Source organism: Oryx dammah, unplaced genomic scaffold (assembly GCF_014754425.2).
Source record: "Oryx dammah isolate SB20612 unplaced genomic scaffold, SCBI_Odam_1.1 HiC_scaffold_19, whole genome shotgun sequence".
NCBI classification, from domain to species: Eukaryota; Metazoa; Chordata; class Mammalia; order Artiodactyla; family Bovidae; genus Oryx; species Oryx dammah.
Genome location: NW_024070203.1, coordinates 89,177,523 through 89,200,675, shown reverse-complemented (window position 1 = coordinate 89,200,675; position 23,153 = coordinate 89,177,523). Strand labels below are relative to the sequence as shown.

General features: G+C 37.4%; 1 protein-coding gene across 1 annotated transcript in view; it reads left to right on the top strand.

The window, feature by feature from the left end:
* The window catches only part of RALYL (RALY RNA binding protein like), an 820,318-nt gene extending 799,659 nt beyond the window's left edge, over positions 1-20,659 (top strand). The window contains exon 9 of the mRNA XM_040261147.1: positions 19,678-20,659. Coding sequence (XP_040117081.1) covers positions 19,678-19,695 — 18 coding nt within the window. The 3' untranslated portion in view covers positions 19,696-20,659. The remainder of the gene's footprint in view (positions 1-19,677) is intronic.
* The last annotated feature ends 2,494 nt before the right edge of the window (positions 20,660-23,153 follow it).

The window sequence follows — 23,153 nt, the reverse complement described above, 5'->3', positions numbered from 1 at the left end:
ACTCCCAAGAGTCTTCTCCAACACCACAGTTCAAAAGCATCAATTCTTCAGTGCTCAGCTTTCTTTGTAGTCCAACTCTCACATCCATACATGACTACTGGAAAAACCACAGCTTTGACTAGACAGACCTTTGTTGGCAAAGTAATGTCTCTGCTTTTTAACATGCTGTCTAGGTTGGTCATAGTTTTTCTTCCAAGGAGCAAGTGTCTTTTAATTTGGCTGCAGTCACCATCTGCGGGGATTTTGGAGCCCCCAAAAATAAAGTCTGTCACTGTTTCCACTGTTTCCCCTTCCATTTGCAATGAAGTGACTGGATGCTATGATCTTGGTGTTTTGAATGTTTAGTTTTAAGCCAGCTTTTTCACTGCCTGCTTTCACCTCCATCAAGAGGCTCTTTAGTCCCTCTTTGCTTTCTGCCATTAGGGCAGTGTCATCTGCATATCTGATGTTATATAGAATGAGGCTAACATTCTAGTTAGAGATATATTCTAAAACATATTCTTCAATGTGAACCTACTGCGTAAAATTAATACAATCACTAGAGGATTCAATTAATGGTTACTTGATTGTTCATTGTTAAGCACTCCTTCATTATTTAAATTTTAACTTTCCAATTAAAAGGTCTACTTGGAATTCTCTGAAGAAAATGAATATGATAGATACTTTAGATAGAGGCCTGTGAAAGGTGAATAGAAGTGTAAGTACAAAGTGAATTCTGTTAACCACCAGTAATCACCTAAATTTTTACCTTTAATGAAACTAGTATTGAAAAATATGTGATATTTAAAGCTACTAAAATTTGCTAATTAAAAAAAAAATTTTAATTTTTATACAATTTTAAAGTGCCACTTTCATTTTACAGTTACTCTACCATATAGGCTGTATTCCTCATGTACAGTACATCACTGAGCCTATCATTTTTTTCTATTTGGAGGATAATTTCTTTACAATGCTGTGTTGGTTTCTGCTACATATCAACATATCAGCCATAGGCATACATATGTCCACTCTCTCTTGAACCTCCCTTTAACCCCCTCACCCCATCTCACCCCTCTAGGTTCTCGCAGAGCTCCAGGTTGAGTTCCCTGCATCATATATCAAATTCTTACTGGCTCTCTGTTTTACATGTGGTAATGTATATGTTTCAGAGAAGGCAATGGCACCCCACTCCCGTACTCTTGCCTGGAAAATCCCATGGATGGAGGAGCCTAGTGGGCTCCAGTCCGTGGGGTCATTCAGAGTGGGACACAACTGAGAGACTTCACTTCCACTTTCATGCATTGGAGAAGGAAATGGCAACCCACTCCAGTGTTCTTGCCTGGAGACTCCCAGGGATGGGGGAGCCTGGTGGGCTGCCATCTACTGGGTCGCACAGAGTCGGACACGACTGAGGCGACTTAGCAGCAGCAGCAGTGTGCCACTCTCTCAGTTTGCCCCACCCTATCTCCCCCTGTTGTGTACACAAGTCTGTTCACTTTACATTAAGCTTATCATATGACAAATAATTTGTGTCTCCCCACCACCCCGGTATCACCCTTCCCCTCACTGGTAACAGTTTGCTGTATTTTTTTAGATTCCACATATGACTGATAGCATACAGTATTTTTCTTTCTCTATCTGACTTATTTCACTTAGCATAGCACCTTCTCAGGTGACACAGTGGTTAAGAATCTACCTGTCAATGCAGGAGATGTGAGAGGCATCTGGGTCAGGAAGATTCCCTGGAGAAAGAAATGGCAACCCACGTCCAGTATTCTTGCTTGGACACTTCTATGGAGAGAGAAGCCTGGTGGGCTACTGTCCATGCGGTAGCAGAGAGTCAGACACAGTTGAGCACCTCAGCAGGCGCACAGCACGAATACCCTCCAAATCCGTCTACATTGCTGCAGATGGTGACATGGCTGAGCAGCATTCTTAAATACATATATGTTGCATGTTCTTTATCCGTGCATCTGTTGATGAGCACTTAGGTTGCTTCCATATCTTGGCAATCATAAATAACACTTCTATGAACCCTGGGGTGCATGCTTCTTTTCAACCTAGTGTCTTTGGTGTTTCTCGGATCTATAAGCAGGAGTGGATTTGCTAGGTCATGTGCTAGCTCTAGGTTTTAGTTTTTGAGAAACCTGCATACTGTCTTACACAGTGACTGCACCAATTTACATTCCCACCAGCAGTGCACACGAGCTCCTTTTCTTCACGTCCGCACCAACATTTCTTAATGTTCTTTTTGATGATAGCCTTTCTAAAAGGTGTGAGGTGACATCTCATGGTGGCTTCATTTGCCTTTCTCTGATGATTAGTGATGAGTATCTTTTCGTGTGCCTATTGGCACTTCTACATTTCCTCTTTAGAAAAAATAAATGTTTAGTTCTTCTGCTCATTTTTTAATAGAATTATTTGTTTTTGATGCTGAGTTGAACAGGCTATTTATATGGGTTGAATATTAATCCCTTATTAATCATATTGCAAATCGCAATTTGCAAAATCTTTTGCAAATATTTTCTCCCATTCAGTAGGCTGTCTTTTAGTTTTGTCAGTGGATTTCTTTGCTATGTGAAAGGTTCTATGTTTAATTAGGTTCCATTTGTTTATTTTTGCTTTTATTTCCTTTAAGAGGCAGATCCAAAAACATATTGCTGTGATTTATGTCAAAGAGTGTCCTGCCTATGTTTTCCTCTAGGAGCTTTATAGTACCCAGTCTTATATTTGATCTTTAATTCATTTTGAGTTTATTTTTGTATGTGTTGTAAGAGAATATTCTAATTTCATTCTGTTACATGTAACTGTCCGGTTTTCTCAGCACCACTTATTGAAAGATTGTCTTTTCTCCACTGTATGTTCTTGCCTGCTTTCCCATAGATTAATTGACCATAAGTGCATGGGTTTATTTCTGGACTTTATTCTGTTCCATTGATCTATGTATGTTTTCATGCCAATGCCATACTGTTTTGATTGCTGTAACTTTAGAGTATAGTCTGAAGTCAAGGAACATGACTTCTCCAGCTCTTTCTCAGTATTACTTTGGCTATTTGGAGTCCTTTGTACTTTCATATGAATTTTAAAATTATTTGTTCTAGTTCTGTGAAAAATGCCATTGGTATTTTTATAAGAATGCATTTAATCTATAGATTGCCTTGAATAGTATGGTCATTTTAACAATATTTAAATGACTGATACTTGCTCACTTAACAATCCAAGAGCCTGTTATATCTTTCCATCTGTTTGTGTTATCTTCAGTTTCTTTCATCAGCATCTTAAACCTACCTAATGAGGCAAAAGATCTTTTTTTCTGTAAATTATAAGATACTGTTGAAACAAATATACAGTATCTTTAAGAACTAAAGGGCTTCCCTGATAGTTCAGTTGGTAAAGAATCCACCTGCAATGCAGAAAACCCCAGTTTGATTCCTGGGTCAGGAAGACCCACTGGAGAAGGGATAGGTTACCCACTCCAGTATTCTTGGTCTTCCCTCATGGCTCAGCTGGTAAAGAAACCGCTTACAATGTAGGAGACCTGGGTTCAATCCTTCGGTTGGGAAGATCCCTGGAGAAGGGAAAGGCTACCCACTCCAGTATTCTGGCCTGGAGAATTCCATGGACTGTATAGTCCATGGGGTCACAAAGAGTCAGACACGACAGAATGACTTCACTAATCCTTAAGAAATAAAAATAGTTTGAGGAAATGATGTAAAGCATAAGAGAATCAAAAGAATTAATTTTATTATTTTATTAATAATTTTATTGATTATTAAAATTGATGCTTTTATTTCAGTAAAATAATTTTGAAATATGTGAACACATGTGCTTATGAGTATGTTCAACAAAGCTTGTTATATGTTTGTTAAAATGCTTCAATTTTTCTGTCAGTCGTTCACGAGAAGTAAATAACTCACTGATTGCCTAGTAGGTGTAGATTGCTTCATTTGACTTAAAGGATCATTTTAACTAGAATTACTTTCAGTTTAGGGGAAACATAGAGAATACAAATTGCACCTTGTAAAGGGGCCTTTTTAAAATTGCCCTGTAACCATGGAAATATCATTTTGGAGTCATAAAATTTTAACTAGACGCAGTCCTAGTATCTAAAGCATCCTGTGTGCACCATGGCATATCATATGCAAATTCTATTAAATTCTCTGTGCCTTTTCACTGCTTACTGTTTTCAGGTGGACAATTGTGTGTCAGTAAAGACTCCAGGCACTGAAGTGGATGTGAATGCATTCACTGCATTTGTTTAACAGCCAGGTGAAAATTAGTGTCTTAAACCTTTCCTACCTATTTTATATTCAAAGATGTCCATATAAGTAACTCATTTCATCCTGTTAAATAATGAATGTTGGATCCCTGACACAATACTAATATATTCCTTCATTCTTCTGGCACTAATGCTATATGACACTAAATTTTTTAAATTATCATTTCATTCTTCCAGATCTGTATATTAGTAATAATTTCTTTTTCCATAATATCAAATCTATAAAACACTGAAAACTTCAGTTATGTTTCCTTTATTCTAAATCTGAAATGTTATTCACAAGTATTATTCTGTCTGGAAATATCAGAAACTATTTCTTAGGTACATCAGGCAATTCATTCATCCAAAGTTTTAAAGTATATTCAAATTACACAGGACCGATGTTCCAACACTTGACTATTGGATGGGTTAATAGACATTTCCCGAAAGAGACAGTTAATTGCAGATACTAACCTCCCATTGTCTTATACAAAGGTTGTTGAATTTATTGGCCTAAGAATTTTACCCTCCAAATGACTAGTGCTTTTTTTTTTAAGTTTTGAATTTAATGTTCCAAATATAGTTGATCTATTACCAAGTATTGTACACATAGGACTTTACTGACTTTTTATTGCTAGTTTTTAAAATATTGAGTGTGATAAACTTATAAAACTTCAGAGCAAAAATTTTAAAAGTAGTTAAATGACTGTGATCATTTGATAAATATCAGAGCCGGAAACTTGTGCTTGAGTAAGCTGAGAAAGTCATTAACGGCAGTATTTCTGATGGAACTAATGTTATACCTTTGCAGGCCACACTGAATCTAATAATCTGTGACAGAAGAAATGAGAAAAGGTGTGAAGGCTTTTCATTAGATCAGAAATTGAAAGAAGGGGGAAAAGGGTTTTTTCAATTTGATTCATAGCTCAACTGACAGGGTCCCAGTGGAAAAGAAATTAACTGTCTAAATGGTGCCGGCCTTGTACACCCCTTGCCCCATGTTCTGGAAGTGAATTCCTAAATCTGTTGGCCTGCATTTGAATTGCAAACAGCATCTTCACTCCACATTCCCCCTCCAAACCCAACCCCTCACTCCCACACCGTGTGCCTTTATTACGAAGCAGCAGGGCCTGTGTCTCGCTGTGCCCCGTGCTTAAAACTCTGGCAAGAGCAAACCAGTCCACACCATCAGCCCTGCTCTACCTCAGAGTCTCCCCTCACGAAACTCCACGGTCTCTCGGCTTGCTCTGAATGTGGAAAAATGACAAGCTTCAGGGTAGCCTGGGATGAAATGAAAGTTCAGGCCTTTGGAGGACTGATAAGAATGCTTATCAGCTAGAACCTGATAAGTATTCTGGATACCTTGCCACATTTTCAGGAATACATATTAATAATATGCAGTAACATTTCCTAAAAGCAAACTTTGCTAACCCGTGGTCTACTGGAAATAACATCTATAGCTACTGCCATTTAAAGCTCTGTGAATTGGTTAAGGTGTGCAATCTTTAGGGGCTTAATTTTTTCAAAAATGTAGAAAAATAGCTTATCTTACAGAGGCAAAAAAACTGAAAATGTGTGATTCAGTATATACATATGCAGAGACACACATGCACAGAGAGAGATTTTTATTTCATTCCAAGTCAGAAAATAAAAGAGGAAAAGGAAGCTGCTTTTCCCATTGGCATTTCCTTCCAGGAATAATAATGAGTTCTTTAATATGTGCCATTTCATTTATTGCCTAAAATAATGTTGGGGAATAGGTATTTTATAAGTAACTGGTTTTAGAGAGTAACTTCCCTAAGGTCATCCTGATAATAAAGACCTACTCAAAATTCAATAAGGGTCTGTAAGACTCCAGTGACCTTAGATACTTTCACAGACTAGTGTTTACAGATGTTATAAATTTTAATCGGTGCTGTATCTTTATGATCCTTGGTAACAATTTTTAATGTAAGATTCATGTCAATGTATGGCAAAACCAATACAGAATTGTAAAGTAAAATAAAAAATAAATAAATTTAAAAAAATAAATAAATAAATAAAATAAATAAAACAACCAAAAGACCATTTGTACTCTGCAAGAGGTAACAGGCAGGCATGCCAATGATCATACTATGAAGCATAAAAACAAATACTTGGCAGAGGAGTACAAAATCAGAGAAATGCCGTAGAAGAGCTCAGTTTCATAACAAAAGAAATCAAGGAGAAAAATCTAAGAGAGCAAGCAGAGATGTGCAATCCTTCTGAATGCCCAGTAGGAGAAATGGAACTTTTGTAAACAGCCCTGGTAAGCACTAAACTGGGTCCTCTTCAGATTCATACGTTGAAGCCTCCTGTGTCTGCATTTGGAGATGGGGCCTTCAGGGAGGTAATAAAGGTTACGTGAGGCCATAACAGTGGGGCCCTGGTCTGATAGGACTGGCTTCCTTGTATGAGGAGGAAGAGACATCAAGGATTCTCACTCACACAGTGCTCACTCACACTGCGTGCTCACAGTGAGACATAGCCATCTACAAGCCTGGCAGAGGAACCTCACTGGAAACCAGTCCTGCCAGCACTTTCATCTTGTTCTTCCAACCTCCAGAACTGTGAGAAAAGAGTTGTCTTTTTTTCAAATGTCTTTTATTAAAGTGCAGTTGATTTACAAAAAAAAAAAACAAACTAAACTTTAGTTCAGCCCAGTAAATGGAAAACCATATCCTTTTCGTAAGTAAGGAATATATTTTAAATAAATATAATGAAAAGACACGACTTTTAAAATTTAGTTTGTTGTTTTCATATGTTGAAAAATCTTGCATTCCTGTTTTTCTCTCTCGCCCCCTCCCCTCTCTCACTGAAAACAAAGACCAAAAAATGTAGACAGTAGTAGAGAGATGTCAGAATAAACGTGAGCAGAAACTTTCTCTTTAATGCAATCAGGACTGTAAGAACACGGAGCCGGACAATTTTCTCATGATGCGAGTCAATGTCTCCAATGCACCTTCCCACCTAACAGCGTCTTGCGCACCTGCTGCCGTTTGCTTTCCTCTCTGAGAACAGGGAGCTCAGCCGTGCAGCCCCGCACTCCACACTTGATGAGAGGGTGACTGAATGACACTCTGATTGGCCGTCACCCTCCTGCAGTCATTTGCCTTGTAGTTTTCTACTTGAAATTGGCAGAAATTTTACATGCAAATTGACTTGTTAGCTCGCAGTAGGAGAGTATGCCAAATTTTACAGAATTTGATACTTCTTTTTAATCACATGCATACCTTCTCATTCAAATACCTTGATGCATCTCATTCCTCTGGATTTTCTGTGTGCTCAAAATTTGAAAATTTTGTTCCTGTAAAAAGCATTCAATGTCATCTCTTTTCAAATTTTTTTCTTAACTTTTACTGTAAGAAAAATGTTAGTATGAATTGAAAAAGCTTAAATTATCATGGTATTTATACAAAAAGTAATAACTATGAAGTCAGTTAGTCTCAAATTTTATCCAGAATTTTAAATAGCCTTAAAATTTAAGATTAATTTCATTTTCTAATCATTGAGGCCACATTTGAGCTCTGTAAATGCTAGTGCTAAGCAAGGACATTTTTCCCTGAACTATCTCTAAATCGAGAAAGTAAATTCTGAAAGTAAATTGTTCAGTGCTCAGTCGTGTCCAGCTCTTTGCTACCCCATGGACTGCAGCACGCCAGGCTTCCCCATTCTTCACCATCTCCCGGAGCTTGTTCAGACTCATGTCCATTGAGTCAGCTATGCCATCCAACCATCTCATCCTCTGTCACCCCCTTCTCTTGCCCTCAATCTTTCCCAGCATCAGGGTCTTTTCAAATGAGTTGACTCTTCGCATCAGGTGGCCAAAGTATTGGAGCTTTAGCTTCAGCACCAGTTCTTCCAATTAATATTTAGGGTTGATTTCCTTTAGGATTGGATGGTTTGATCTCCTTGCAGTCCTAGGGACTCTCAAGAATCTTCTCAGCACCACAGTTTGAATACATCAGTTCTTCAATGCTTAGCCTTTTTTATGGTCCAACGTTCACATCCATACATGACTACTGGAAAAACCATAGCTTTGACTATGAGGACCTTTGTCAGCAAAGTGATATCTCTGCTTTTTAATACACTGTCTAGGTTTGTCATAGCTTTTCTTCCAAGGAGCAAACATCTTTTAATTTTGTGAATGCAGTCACCATTCACAGTAATTTTGGAGCCCAAGAAAATAAAGTCTGTCACTGTTTCCAGTTTTTCCCCATCTATTTGCTGTGAAATGATAGGACTGAATGCCATGGTCTTTAGTTACTTAATGCTAAGTTTTAGGCCAGCTTTTTCACTCTCCTTTTTTCACCTTCATTAAGAGGCTCTCTAGTTCTTCTTTGCTTTCTGCCATAAGGGTGGTGTCATCTGCATACCTGAGGTTATTGATATTTCTCCCAGCAATCTTGATTCCAGCCTGAGCTTCATCCAGCCCAGCAGGAAAATAAATTAGGTTGAAGACATTCACCATAAAATTGATGTCTTTCCTATATGAGATATAGTATTTTCTTATGAAATATTTTCTTCAGATAAAATTGGTTACTTCTTTTCACAACTCAGATGGGTTCAGCCAATGACATGATTACACTAAGATATTTAATAATGGGTAGCTGTTATCACCTTATAGTTATGTGGCCATTGATAGTGCTGTAAAAATAAAAATGATACAGAAGCCCAATTACAAAATACCGTTATCTATGACCCTCTTAAATAAAGTTTATTTATTTAAAATGTTTTAAGGTCATGTGCAAATAAGTAAATATTTGTAATTCTTCTCTGTGACTCACAAGCCAATTTCCTGTGCTCTTTCACTTGCCTACATTGTTAGCAGAAAAATAGAGAGTCTGCAGAATAGTGTCATAAACGCCTTCTCTATTGGCTTCCAAACACTCGTCTACCAAAACCCCATTAGACAAAAGGCAGCTTCTGAGGCCTGAAGAAACCAACAAGTCACTGGGGACATTCTGTCTGAAACTTCATCTGAACCATTATTCTCCCAGCACCTCCCACTGAGAACACACGTTTTTTAGAGGATGTTTGGTGCGGAGAGCACATTGTTGCCTACATTCAGACATGAGCCACCTATCCTTTGATGTTTATTTCAAACCACGTATTTATTTCAGTTTGGCCTTCAAACAAGGGCCACAGTGCGATTCTGGACTGGATTTATTTTACCCCTTTCAGTAAGACCCCAGGTAGGTGACTTTCTTTTCTTATTGCCTCAGACTTCTCTCCATTAAGATTTGAGTATTTGTAAAATGCTATAGAAATCATGCATGGTTTCACATGTACATAGCACTTGTAGGAGACATTGCATTTATGTGCCAGGTAATAGCACAGAGGGGTGACTCAGCAATAAACACCAGGTATAGGTGATAGTTACAGAAAGCTAGGCAGACGCAGTGCCCTTCTTCTTTAACACACAGCTCAGTTTAGTGGTCATGAGTTTTTCCTAGATTTCCAAAGTCAAACCCAATGAACAAATGATGATACTGACTTCTGTTTGGGTCCATAAGTGTGATTTCTTAGAGGAATCTAATTATAAAGGAAAAAAATCATTTCCAATAAAAATTGGGGGCACATTTGTTTACATAAGTCTTCCAGAACTCAGCTTATCTTAAATTATGTCATCAATTTATTGAATTAAAATGCTCCAAGCTCTTATTTATCTTGACCTATACCAGAATGATGATATAATTGATACTATTTCTAAATTCTACATTCTCTGATAGTATTAAAAACAAAACAGAGGTAAGAGAGCTGGTATCCAAAACCTATTTCAAAAAGGCACTAGTAGGCAGTATGATATAAATTTATCCTACAAGACAAAGTCCAGTTTCCAATAACTCCTTCTTGTTTCACAATTCTGGGATTTATTTTTTAATAATCAGGCAATGACTCTGAGATCTCTCTGAATTATTCAGGATTGTATTAGATCCAGCATAATTTGAGTGCCAAGAATATTTTCACAGTATTTCAAAGCTTTAAACCTTAAGATTTTTTAATTAACTGAATTTCTCAAATATTGATAAAAACACTTCATTAATAAAATAATAGTATAATTATTTCTTTTACTTTACTACTTCACTTGCTCTCTCAGATTAATTTTGCTCAGTTTTAAAACTGAAGATATTTTATTATGTTCTAATTATTTGATAAGTATATATAGTAAATTTAATTAAATTAAATGAAAATTGTTAAATAACCATGAAAACCTTTCCCTAGCTATTCTCAATGGTTGTGAATTAATTATATTATTGTCAAGGGCTTTTAAATTTGAACCTCTAAACCAATCAATTCTAAATCACATTTCAGTTATATACAAAATAATTTTTAAAATATTTCTTCTTGTGTGCCAAAAGCAGTTACTCAAAGAACTGTAGAAAGCAATAAAATGTGTAAAATTTCAAAGTTCATAATAATCTTAGCATTAATCAGCATTTGGCTTCTAGCATTGGAATTAACTTAAGCAATTTGAAGTATTATCCTAAAATTATTATTATCTTTTACCAGCATTGAGAGTAACTAATGGTTGTTAGACACTATATAATTAGCATGAGAAATCAGAAATCAGTGCATGATCAAATACAAGTTATGGGCCAAATAAGATTACTATGATTTATCAATTCAGCTACTCAAATATGATTGTCAGTGAGCCCAAAACACTCAAAGCACAATCATAATTATCTTCAGAAAGAATTAAGAAAAATATTAATGTGTTACTGTGTGTAACAGAACATTCAAGCTCTGATAAATCATATAATTCAGCAATTATTTCTCAGTATTTAATTAAATTTTTACACAAACATTTTAAATAAAACTTGTAACCCGCGTTAAATAATTTTGCTCTGAAGTTAAACATTCTTTTTTCTTAATCAAATGTATTTTTACAACATAAAAGGTCTCCTTTAGACAGAGGCCTAAAGTAAGATTTTAATTTAAATGATCTGAATTAATCCAAGGCAGAACTTTTTAAAACAATCCAAACAGAGAAAGGTGGGTGGTAGGCTATATACGAATCCTAGTACTTTCTCAGTAATTCCATCCCTTTTACCCCACTCACCACTAGAACACCAGTGTATTTTCACATCCCAGTTGAGATCTCCTCAGCTAAAATTAATATCGTGCCCAGTCTGAATCTGCCTGCAATGCAGATTGGGTTAGATCCCTGGGTTGGGACGATCCCCTGGAGGAGGAAACTGCAACGCACTCCAGTTTTCTTGCCTGGAAGATCCCACATACGAAGGGGCTCGGCGGGCTGCAGTCCATGGGGTCCCAGAGAGTCAGACAAGACTGAGCCTGCACACGCCTGACTCCCCACTGTCCGGCTCACAACTAGGCAGAATAGAACGCTACAGAAAGCACCACTCCCAAATAAAGCACCACGGGTTTGATTTAGTCAAGACACTCACTGTCGGATCCAAGGATAAGTGACTAATATGAGGATGATTCTTGCCCAGTGACCTATCTCACTGGTTTGTAATTAAAATCAAGTGGGAACATACTTAAAGTGTTTTATGAACTTTCACACACTATATACATAAAATTTATTATATTGATTGTTGTCCATGCCCACCGTCTTAACCCAGTCCCAGATACAAAGAATAGCCCAAACACAATCAACTTGCTTGGGACAAATTAAGGGAGTCTTAGGTAAGTAATTCAGATGCCACAGATTGTAAGACATTCTTGTTTCTCTTATTGTAAGCGTATTCATTTCTCCAGGTTTACTCTAGCAGCTGGATCCTACTTTCTTCCTGGGAACAAATGGGGTCCACATATAGATGTGAATAAGTGAATCAAAACAGATTCCTGTGCTAATGTTTTGTCTAATACCAATCCACTCCCCATAGAGCTGGTCTCTGCCTTCCTCTCTCTTATTGTTTTGGAGAAATGACCTGAATTTCTGTCCCATGGATGGGATCCTCCTGGTACCTCTGTACCTCTCAAATTCGGTCTGGCTGTCCGATCTTACCACATTCTCTAGGTTTTGTCTCAGTATATAGCTCAGCCAGTTAGCAGATTTAGACTCAAAGAAGCAAATTCTCTTCTCCCCACTCTCATCCACAAACGGAGCAGGAGTCTTTGTGAGGTGAAGAGCTCTGTGCGCGCCTCAGCTGGTTCAGTCAAAACTCTGTGCCCGTCAGCAGTGGTTACCAGGGAAAGCCCTCTTGCCTTGGCTGGGGAGTCAGGCCAAGTCCTTCTTCACTCACGAATCACTTTCTTAACCACTGCATTACTCTGGTTCACTAATGCTTCTGGGGCGACGATAGAGAAGAACTGTATGGCTCCTGACACTGTTGCACTTTATCTCACTAAACAAATTGTTTACTGTGGTAAACAATGAATTAATGAATCCAAAAGAAGACAATATTTGCCTCTTATTTGAACATTATTTGTGATTTCAATTAAATGACGTGGACTCTAGAAACACAAATGATCTATGTGTCTAGATGTAAAAACTATTACAGCACTAATGTATTTGTTAGAGATAGCAGCAATTAGATACAAAATGATGCAATTAACTCTGAAAAGAGTTTTTTAGAAATCACAGACAGTAAGCCATGTCCCAAACCAAATATCCAGAAGGAAAATGGCATTTTTGTCATTTTACATTAGCACATTATTTTCAATTCAATATCAAAAACTATATTTTATCTATACCATCAGTGTCATAAACTAAAATGTGAATGTCATAAGTTTGGCCGTCACTTCATAATATTTGTAAGAACACAAGTTATTTGGATTTGGTAAATTTAAATTAACATTAATTTTGTTTTCTTTTTCTTTTCCTGATGGTTTCATAATATTGCTTTCTATTTTTCTTCATTTTATGAGAGGACATCAAACATCTGAGCATTACCTTTGTAGTAAATCCAATGATTTTATAAAAAATGATTGATTTTCCTAGTCTTTTCATCTTTCCACTTGGTATGAAATAATGCCTGCTACTGCTACTGCTGCTAAGTCACTTCAGTCGTGTCTGACTCTGTGCAACCCCATAGACGGCAGCCCACTAGGCTCCTCTGTCCCTGGGATTCTCCAGGCAAGAACACTGGAGTGGGTTGCCATTTCCTCCTCCAATGCGTGAAAGTGAAAAGTGAAAGTGAAGTCGCTCAGTCGTGCCCGACTCTTAGCGACCCCATGGACTGCAGCCCACCAGGCTCCTCCGTCCATGGGATTTTCCAGGCAAGAATACTGGAGTGGGGTGCCATCGCCTTCTCCGAAATAAATCCCAAGGATCTGGATATTTGTGAGCCACTAAATATAAACAGCTAGGGTTTTGTCTCATGGTCATATTATTTGATGAATGTTGAAAGACAGAGGAATACAGAGGAATACGGACAGAAGAATGAGTGTGGATTATACAGCTGAACTGTTAGGAATTGGAGGTGAAAATAAGTAAGGAGGAAGGAAGTGGGACGGAGACAGGAAAGAAGCAGTAAGAGGACCGGGTAGCACATTCAGAAGACGGTTGGCCCACGGAGTGCCAACTCACCGAGAAGCGCTGGCGTTAATGTGCCCTATAAGTCGGCCATCAGTTGCGCCCAACTGAAATGCTTGACGGTAGTTACACAGCTGAAGCAGAACTCCCACCAGAACAACTGTACAAGCTTGTAACCTCTCTCAAGCTCCCTTCAAACTCCCTTTCTGCCTTTAATCCTCTAGCGGGATTTCTGAGTTGACTCTTTAATGATCCGACTCAGTCCCTGTCGCCAGGATGAGAGGCTGCCAGCCTCCAAGACTCGCATAGTAGAGCAGCTGCGTTCGTCTGCAGACACAGCAGTGAGTCACTGCCCTCTTGGTGGCCATGTGATTATGGACCTTCTGCTGCGGTTCTTTCACTTCAAAGTATAATGCAATTTTGGCCCCAGAGTGTATCAGTAGAAGGTAACTTTTAATTTGTAATAAACAGTCACTGCTGGGATTCTGTTTATATTATTTAGAAATTTGGATTGAATTGGATCCCAGTTGTGATAAGGGATTTGTAAAAGCCAGATGTCTTCACATTGTTTATAAAAATGTGGATGGTTAAATAATTACTCAGCAAACATGATTAGTGGTGACAAAAATATAGATTATTCGTGCTCATGAGAACTGCTTTTCCATAAAATGTTATATAGCTTCCATTACTCACATTTTTCTTTTAACTTTTTTGCTTTTATAGAAATATAGATTATCTATATTTATTTATTATAAATCTCAAAAAAAGATAACAGAAGCATTTCTGACATGAAAGAAAGACTATTTAAAGTATGTTTTTGTGGTAGAGTTCTAAATAAGGTGTATTTATTCAATATATTGCTGTACTTATTTTATTTCAAATATATTAATTCATGAGGTTCAAAATGAAATGTGCTTTCCCTGTAGATTAATACTCTCCTTTTCAACTTTGTTGAATAGAAGTAAATTGCTTGGTTCAATACAAACTAAGCCCATATGAGTGGCTCTTATTGTTTTCCAGAAATAGGAGACACTAAGAGTTGAAAAAAGCATTCATCATCGGAAGAATTTATTTTAAAAGCATCCAAGCGCCTATACAGCCAGTAGATAAATTACCCACTATTCGACAGAAGGAAAGCACAATTAGTTTCACATTATACTAAACAAATCAGCTCTTTAACTGACAGTCATTTTTGAGAAAAAGGCAACAAGAATGCCATAGTTGTTCCCTTTCTCCCTGTCTTTAGAAGCAACAACTAGTCTCTTCTCAGACTACAAGTTCTATGGAAAGCAGGGTGAATGTATTTTGCTATTGGTTTAGATAAGGAGAATTATATTCATGCCTTGTATCCGTATGGTTAATAACACCCACTTCATGTAACCTCCCATCACTCAACCTGAAGAAGCCCGATTAGTAAACTGCATACACAGCTACTGCAGCATTTTAAGCAACTTCCGTCTGTGATAATGAAGTGATCAGTGGAGGTCTTGGAGGAAAGAGTGCAATGCAAGCATACAGCCTCACGCACACATGAATCATCCATCAAAACCCCAAACCACAATGCCTTATGCTTGCAAGTCAGTCATAGCTCAGTTGTAAAAGAATCCGCCTGCAGTGCAGGAAACCCCAGTTTGATTCCTGGGTCAGGAAGATCCCCTGGAGAAGGGATAGGCTACCCACTCCAGTATTCTGGCCTGGAGAATTCCACGGACTGAATAGTCCATGCAGTCGCAAAGAGTCGGAGAGGGCTGAGCAGCTTTCACTTTTCACATTTCTCCTTCTGTAGGCTAAGTTTAAATTTATTTATTAAGGTATTCATTCCACATTTATAAGGGATAATTTTTGATACACGTATATAAGAGATGTACAAAATTTCTTTACACCACACAAAAAGTAGCACATTGAGTTTGACCCCTAAGTTCAAGATTTCATCGTCTCTTCTCATGTAAATGCACACAGCCTGGAACTACATAAAGAACACGTAGAATGATGTCTTAATTTTTTTAAATACATATATATTTTATCAGTAAGGATATAATATATATTATGTGAGGAAGAAGATAAGAAAAAGAAAGCAGGACTAAGGGAAAGAAGCAGAGAGAGAGAGAATGTCAAAACATTAAAATGCGCTTAAGCCTAACCCGTGCAGTTTTTTCCTGGTGATATAAGTTTTTTCTATGCTTTGACTGAAGAAAAGATTATTAAGGGTATATATTTTGTTATTTTTAGTTGTTTAGTTTATGAAAGCTTTAAAATAAAAATTGTTAGGCATTAATTATTAAGATTATATTTATAAGTAGAGAAAATTTTGCAAAGTACTTCAAAGAATTCTTTAAAAAATGATTGCCCCTGATTAATTAGATGTTGTAAATGACACTTGTAAATTTAACATATTGTTTATTGTGTTTTTGAGTACTTTATTTGTCTGGTTTAACAAATAAAATCTTTCTGAGAATGAAATAATTTTTAAAATCTAATATGTTAAATACATGATATCCTAAAGTTTTCTTAGACTGTCCAGTATCACACTTGATTATAAGATGTGAATATAAGACAGATCACAAAACTGAAATATTATGGCTCAATTTTTAACTGCAAATTCTAAGACAGAATCAAGGCTGTCACATTAATAGACTAAATTATTTGAAATAACACATGTTTACAATACCAAATGTTCACAGATTTCTTAATACAAAAATATTAGTACTGTAATGTCTGTTCCTGTAAACATATTCGAGTCAACTCTAAGTCTTCCTAGAACTAAAAGGTACTCACTAAGGAAGATGACATCCAGTTAACCAAAATCTTTGAGACGCACATCTGCTCTTGAGTGTGAAAGGCACATGCCCACAGAAGAAGAGAAAATACCTTCCAGGCTCCCTGAGTTCCTTTCCGCCTGGGATCTTGACTGGACACGTGGCATAAAGCTGCCGATGTCCGGGGCCTTTCTCACCACCTCAACTGCTATGTCAGTCTTCTTCATAATCTGTATCACGGGCCTCAAAACTTTAGCAGAAGGTCGAGTTCCCGGGTTCTCCGGCCACTCGCAGGTGTGTGAGTAACTACCGGAGAAGCAGCCTGTGTGCATGAGCTGCCAGCCCTCACACACCTCATGAGATGGGGCTTTGGTCTGCAACATTTTCTTACTGAGAAGTAAAGAGCCCACAAAGCTTTTGTCAGCCTCACAGCTTTGTATGGAAATATTGGACTGGCCAAAATATTCCTTTTGGTTTTTAAGTAAAAACAAGAGACACATTTTTCATTTTCATCAAGAACTTTGTTTTGTTCCATCACCTTCTGCCAATTTTTAGCCAACTTCATAATTCCAAAATCTTCCCCAAACTTATCTTTTTGAGCAAAGAATCATCTTCCAGAGAATTGAAATTGTTTTTCCTTTAAGAGAATTTTGCAAAGACCAAAATAAATGGACATCCAAAGATGCCATGCCTGCTTGATACAGCAAATGAATCAGAACTTCCCAGCCAAGCTGTAACGGTTTTTCCCTGGTCATCAAAGAAACATGTGGTCTTGCGATATCCTGATGGAGGAGTATGCCTTTTCTGTTGACTAATTCTGGACCCTTTTCATGGAGCGATGTTCTCGGTTGGTCTAATTGGGAGTATACTTGTTGGAATTAGTTATTTGGCTTTCTGGAAGGAGCTCAAAATAGAGGACTCCCTTCCAATTCCACCATATTCACAACATTACCTTCTTTGGATGAAAACCTGCTTTTGGTGTGGTTGGTGGTGGTTCACTTGGCTTGTCCCATGATCTCTTCCATTCCACATTATTGTACAGTATCCACTTTTCATCACCTGTCACAATTAGTTTAAAAAATGAAACATTTTCCTTATGTTTCAATAGAGAATCATGTATGGAAATTCTGTCAAGGGTTTTTTTGCTTAATTTATGTGAAACCCAAAGTGCTTAACATACAAAGCTGATGCAAATGCTTTTCAGGGATACTTTGAGTATGTTGGCTATCTCCCCTGTGGTGTAACTTTGATTGTTCTCAATGAATGTCTCAATTTGATCGTTGTCAGCTTCAACTGGTCTCCTTGACCTTGGAGCATCGTCCAGCAAGAAATCTCTAGCACGAGATATCACAAACCACTTTTGACATGGTTTGATCAGTCATTGAACCTTCTCTATACACTGCACACAGAGAAGGCAATGGCACCCCACTCCAGTACTCTTGCTTGGAATATCCCGTAGACGGAGGAGCCTGGTGGGCTGTAGTCCATGGGATCGTGAAGTCGGACACGACTGAGCAACTTCACTTTCACTTTTCACTCTCATGCATTGGAGAAGGAAATGGCAACCCACTCCAGTGTTCTTGCCTGGAGAATCCCAGGGATGGAAGAGCTTGGTAGGCTGCCATCTCTGGGGTTGCACAGAGTTGAACACGACTGAAGCGACTTAGCAGCAACAGACACTGCACAAGGTTTTTTTCTTGCATTTAGTTGCATTTTTAACATTCTTGCAATAATAAAGGATAATATGCCAGAAATGCTGCTTTATTTTTTCATCTTCAATATTAAAATGGCTACACAAAAAGTTCACCAGTTTTGATAGTTTTTTTTTTTAATACACAATGATATGCCAGCTGTCACAAAACAGTCTAACAAAATTGTTTCCAATGAAGTTAAAGGCGACTAAAGACAACTAGAGCCAGCTTACAGGGGGAAAAGAAGAAAAAAAAAAAATGAATGCATGAACTTTTTAGCTAACCCAATACTTTCCTGGTTTTAAGAGCCAGCTTACAGGGGAAAAAAAAAATGAATGAACTTTTTTGGCCAACCCAATACTTTTCTGGTTTTAAGTTAAATAAGTGTTCCTTTGTTCTGCTTAAAGGTGTAAAGCAGTGGTTCTCGGACATGCATCTATCTTCTAGCATTTCAGACCATGAGAGCAGGCCCCAGGTCCTTCTCAGGCAGCAGCGGGGATACACGTAGATGACTTACCCTCCATCCACTCTCAGTGAGACTCGCTAACCATAGGGACCAGCACACACTGTTAGAGCTGCAAAGGGTCATCCCATCCAAAGCTTGATCATATCAGGTTTTGGTTGACAACCTTGATACCACAATACCAAGACAAAAATGTTTGAAGTTCTCCCTGGGGTTGATAACCAGCAGTGCAGCTAGGTATATTGACAACAGCTGTATGATGTTCCTCTCAACAGCAACTCCCATCCTAAGTGACTTACTTGTCTTTGACTCTAAGGCATACGTTTCCCATCTAATGCCAAAAAAATCTTTGAAGTTGATGGATAGTGGGTTTAGTTATATATTTTACCTGAACAGAAAGACCTCAAACTTGATAGGATTCTAGAATAAATAACCCTTCTCCACTAGTCTAAATAATTTTGCATTATTTTATCTTCATCTTCATATTCAATTCTCAATTCAGTTCTTCAACCAATTGACTTTTCACTCTTAAATGGTGTTTCCTGGCTCATGGTTGCACCCTGAGCCTTTCACGGTCCTTCCTGCCTCTAGAATCCTTCTTTTGTAACCAACATTGCATAACTCAGATCAGATTCCTATATTGACTTTTTCCCTATCCTAGGAATATAAGGTTTAGGAATGCACTCTTAAAAGCCTTTTCCAGGTGAAAAATACTCCATTTTCACTCTTTAGGGGCAATAAAGCTTTCTGAGCATCTCAGACCTCTTAGCTTAGATCTACTTGTGGTTCTCTTCTGACCGCGACAAATAATTGAAAAATAATTGTTGGTCTCAATCAGTAAATCAACTGGATTAAAAAAAATCATTTCATGCTATAAACATATAATTTTAGTATTGTTACAACAAAGGATCTGAGAACTTAAAGCTTCTCAGAAGTATTTATCCTGGAGATCTAAGACTCCTTTTGTCTTTTGCCTCATTAAGCCTTAAAATCTAACTTATATATCTTTGCATGCTATCAGCAATGAAATAAAATTTTCTGTATTTTAAATAATTTTTCTTTCTCAGTTTCTACAGATAAAGTGATTTAAAGTAATGAATGATGCCATCAAAGCAGAAAAGAGAAACTGTGAAAACCCCCAGAAATGTGAAAGGAGGTTTCCTACAGGATAACAGCATCTTCGGTTCAATTTATAAAAACCCAAATAAATAAAATGGACAGTATTGTTCAATTTTAGAAATTCCATTTCTTCTATGTTCTAAGCTGTATACTTGTCAGGTTTTTATGGTTTAGATTGTAAATGTGTTCTTCCCTTTGCTAATTATGTGGTTTTTTTTTAAGTCTTAAAAGTCTTAAAATGTGAAGGACATTTATGAATGGTAAGGGAGACACTGTATACAAATGTATATTTGTAAAAGCTATTTTTATGATTAGCATGTTTTACTGTTGATCATATATAAAAGTCAGGTGATATTGCAATTATAAACTTAAAACTTATTTCCAACAATGTCATGTAAGAAAAGATACATTGTATGCTAGTTTTTATAATTTATTTTTAACTTATAGTTTAAAGTACCTCAGATAATAATGATAAAATATTTGAAAAATTGTATTTCTGCCCTCAATAAGCACCATTTTTATTAACAAAGAATGCAAATATTTCAGATGTGATTCAATAGTTAAAGGATTGTTGGTTTGACCTGTAATTAAATTGAACATCGTCTGCTTGACTGAACTGAAATGATCCAATTAATACCCAATATTTCAGTCTGGGTGGGAGATCCCATGGATGGATTTTAATGCCAGTACAGATGACATCTAGATTGGCAAGGAAGATTGTTTTGCCTTTGGATCCAAAAGTTCAAATTAATGCATACATCGCTTCATTCCATCTCCTATTACTAAGGATTCTCCATTCTCTGGCATTGCAAGTGTTTCCAAATGCCCTTAGCTGTTGTCTTGTGCTGTGGAAATGGAAGAAACCATCTTCACAGACTAGCAGAATTAAGTGTATAATTTCTTAATAAATACTGCTTCTTTTAAAACAAAGTTGGTGTGTATCTTTCTTTTGGGGTGCATTTAGTTTTAATACTCAGCTTGAATTTTTAAGTCATTTGTAATGTCACAAAATCAGTGCAATAATGAAAGCAGCATAACCTTATTAATATGCAGATTACATGTTCTATATGCCTACATGTTATATGAGATGACATATTCTGGAGCACATTAATTTGGTATGTAATAGAAAGTCAGAGGGCCCTCAACAATGACGGAAGGAATAGTATGGATTCTATTTCTAGAAAGCATATTTTTAATCCAAATACAGAATTTTGTGACAGTATTTCAGGATAGAAGGCAAAACTACTTGAATATAGGTATTTATTTTGGGGGGCTCCAAAATCACTGCAGATGGTGACTGCAGCCATGAAATTAAAAGACACTTACTCCTTGGAAGAAAAGTTATGACCAACCTAGATAGCATATTCAAAAGCAGAGACATTACTTTGCCGACTAAGGTCCGTCTAGTCAAGGCATGGTTTTTCCTGTGGTCATGTATGGATGTGAGAGTTGGACTGTGAAGAAAGCTGAGCACCGAAGAATTGATGCTTTTGAACTGTGGTGTTGGAGAAGACTCTTGAGGGTCCCTTGGACTGCAAGGAGATCCAACCAGTCCATTCTGAAGCAGATCAACCCTGGGATTTCTTTGGAAGGAATGATGCTGAAGCTGAAACTCCAGTACTTTGGCCACCTCATGTGAAGAGTTGACTCATTGGAAAAGACTCTGATGCTGGGAGGAATTGGGGGCAGGAGGAGAAGGGGATGACCAAGGATGAGATGGCTGGATGGCATCACGGACGTGAGTCTGGGTGAACTCCGGGAGTTGGTGATGGACAGGGAGGCCTGGCGTGCTGCGATTCATGGGGTCGCAAAGAGTCGGACACGACTGGGCCACTGAACTGAATTGAACTGATGCTCTGCCTAACTAATACTCTGCTACCAAATGATTGTCAGCTCATCATTAAAGAGCAAACAGAAAACATGCAACCTCACCAAGAGCACTTTATAGGCTTAAGGCCACTTTTTACAAAGAAATTGAGCATCTAAAATCACCTTTGTGTGTTTTATTTTTCTACTTTAATTTCACTAAGGTGAGTAATCCTTTTTCTCTGTCTTTTAATTATAAACTAATGCTATCTTACACAATTTCATCCAACAAAGAATATTTTTTAAAAAAAATTTGAAGAACAAAAGGAACTCTATTATTAAAGAAAATAAATATATTGCATTTTCCTATTTAAGGTCTTCAACAATTTGCCCACTACAACCTAGAGGCTGGATCAGGAACGTGTTTCCTTTTTAAGGAAATGCGAAAGCCACAATGTAGTATACTTGTTTTAACCATAGTAAGTATTGGAGATTTTGTAATTGTTGTGTTTTAATTCTGAAGCTGCAAAGAGCCTGTATATGCTTCTGTAATGGGCTTTCCTGGTGGCTCAGACAGTAAAGAATCTGCCTGCAATACAGGAGACCTGGGTTCGAGACCTGGGTTCAATCCCTGGGTTGGGAAGATCCTCTGGAGGAGGGCATAGCTACCCACTCAGTATTCTTGCCTGGAGAATTCCATGGAGAAAGGAGCCTGGTGGGCTACAGTCCATGGGGTCACGAAGAGTCAGACATGACTGAACGACTAAGCACAGAACACTTCTGTAAAAGAATAAAATCAACAGAGTGATTTCATAGTTTGTTGCCAAGTAGATGTATTTGCCTGGCATAATCTGATGCTCCAGAAAGGAACTGTTCCAGGTATTGTCTACTAGGAAAATACACATGTGTATATTTTTCCAAATTTATCATTTGTCTGTCCTCATAGTAGTCAATAAACAGTGTAGCATCTCTATAATTTATTATTATAAATTAAGGACAGTACACTTTCTCAGATATTCATTAACTGCTCCCAAAGTAAAATGAATAATTCAAATGTATGAAATAATTCTTTGTTGTTGGAGTTGATTTTCTCCACACAGGCTTTGAAATATAAAACCATGGGTCTTTCTCTTTATTCACCATCCATTCCTGGCTTAAGAATTTCCTTTGATGACAAGGATGGAACAAAATATACACCAGATCAACAAAATATAGATTATTGGGGATTATGATCCCTGAAGGTTTAGTTTAATGAGTAACAAGGAAGGTTTTAATAAATGAGGAGAGGAGAGTGGACTTCTAACTCAGATAACATCAGTCTCATGAAAGAAAAAAAAGGGGCATTTCTCAATGCATTCCAAAAAAAAATACAGGACCATAGGCCCACTGCTTGGCAAGTTAGGCAGACTGGGTACTGGTGATAACAGAAGGGAAAATACCAATTTTGCATCCACCTGCTTCAACAAAAGAATAGTTTTCAAAGCAGAAATACACACACAAAAAAAGATAGAAGTGAAACAGAAGGTAAGAAGAAACTATTTTAAATGGATTAAAGTTCAGAAAACAGGAATTACAAATGCAAATGCCTGCAGAGGCCTGATAAACACAAATGCATGAA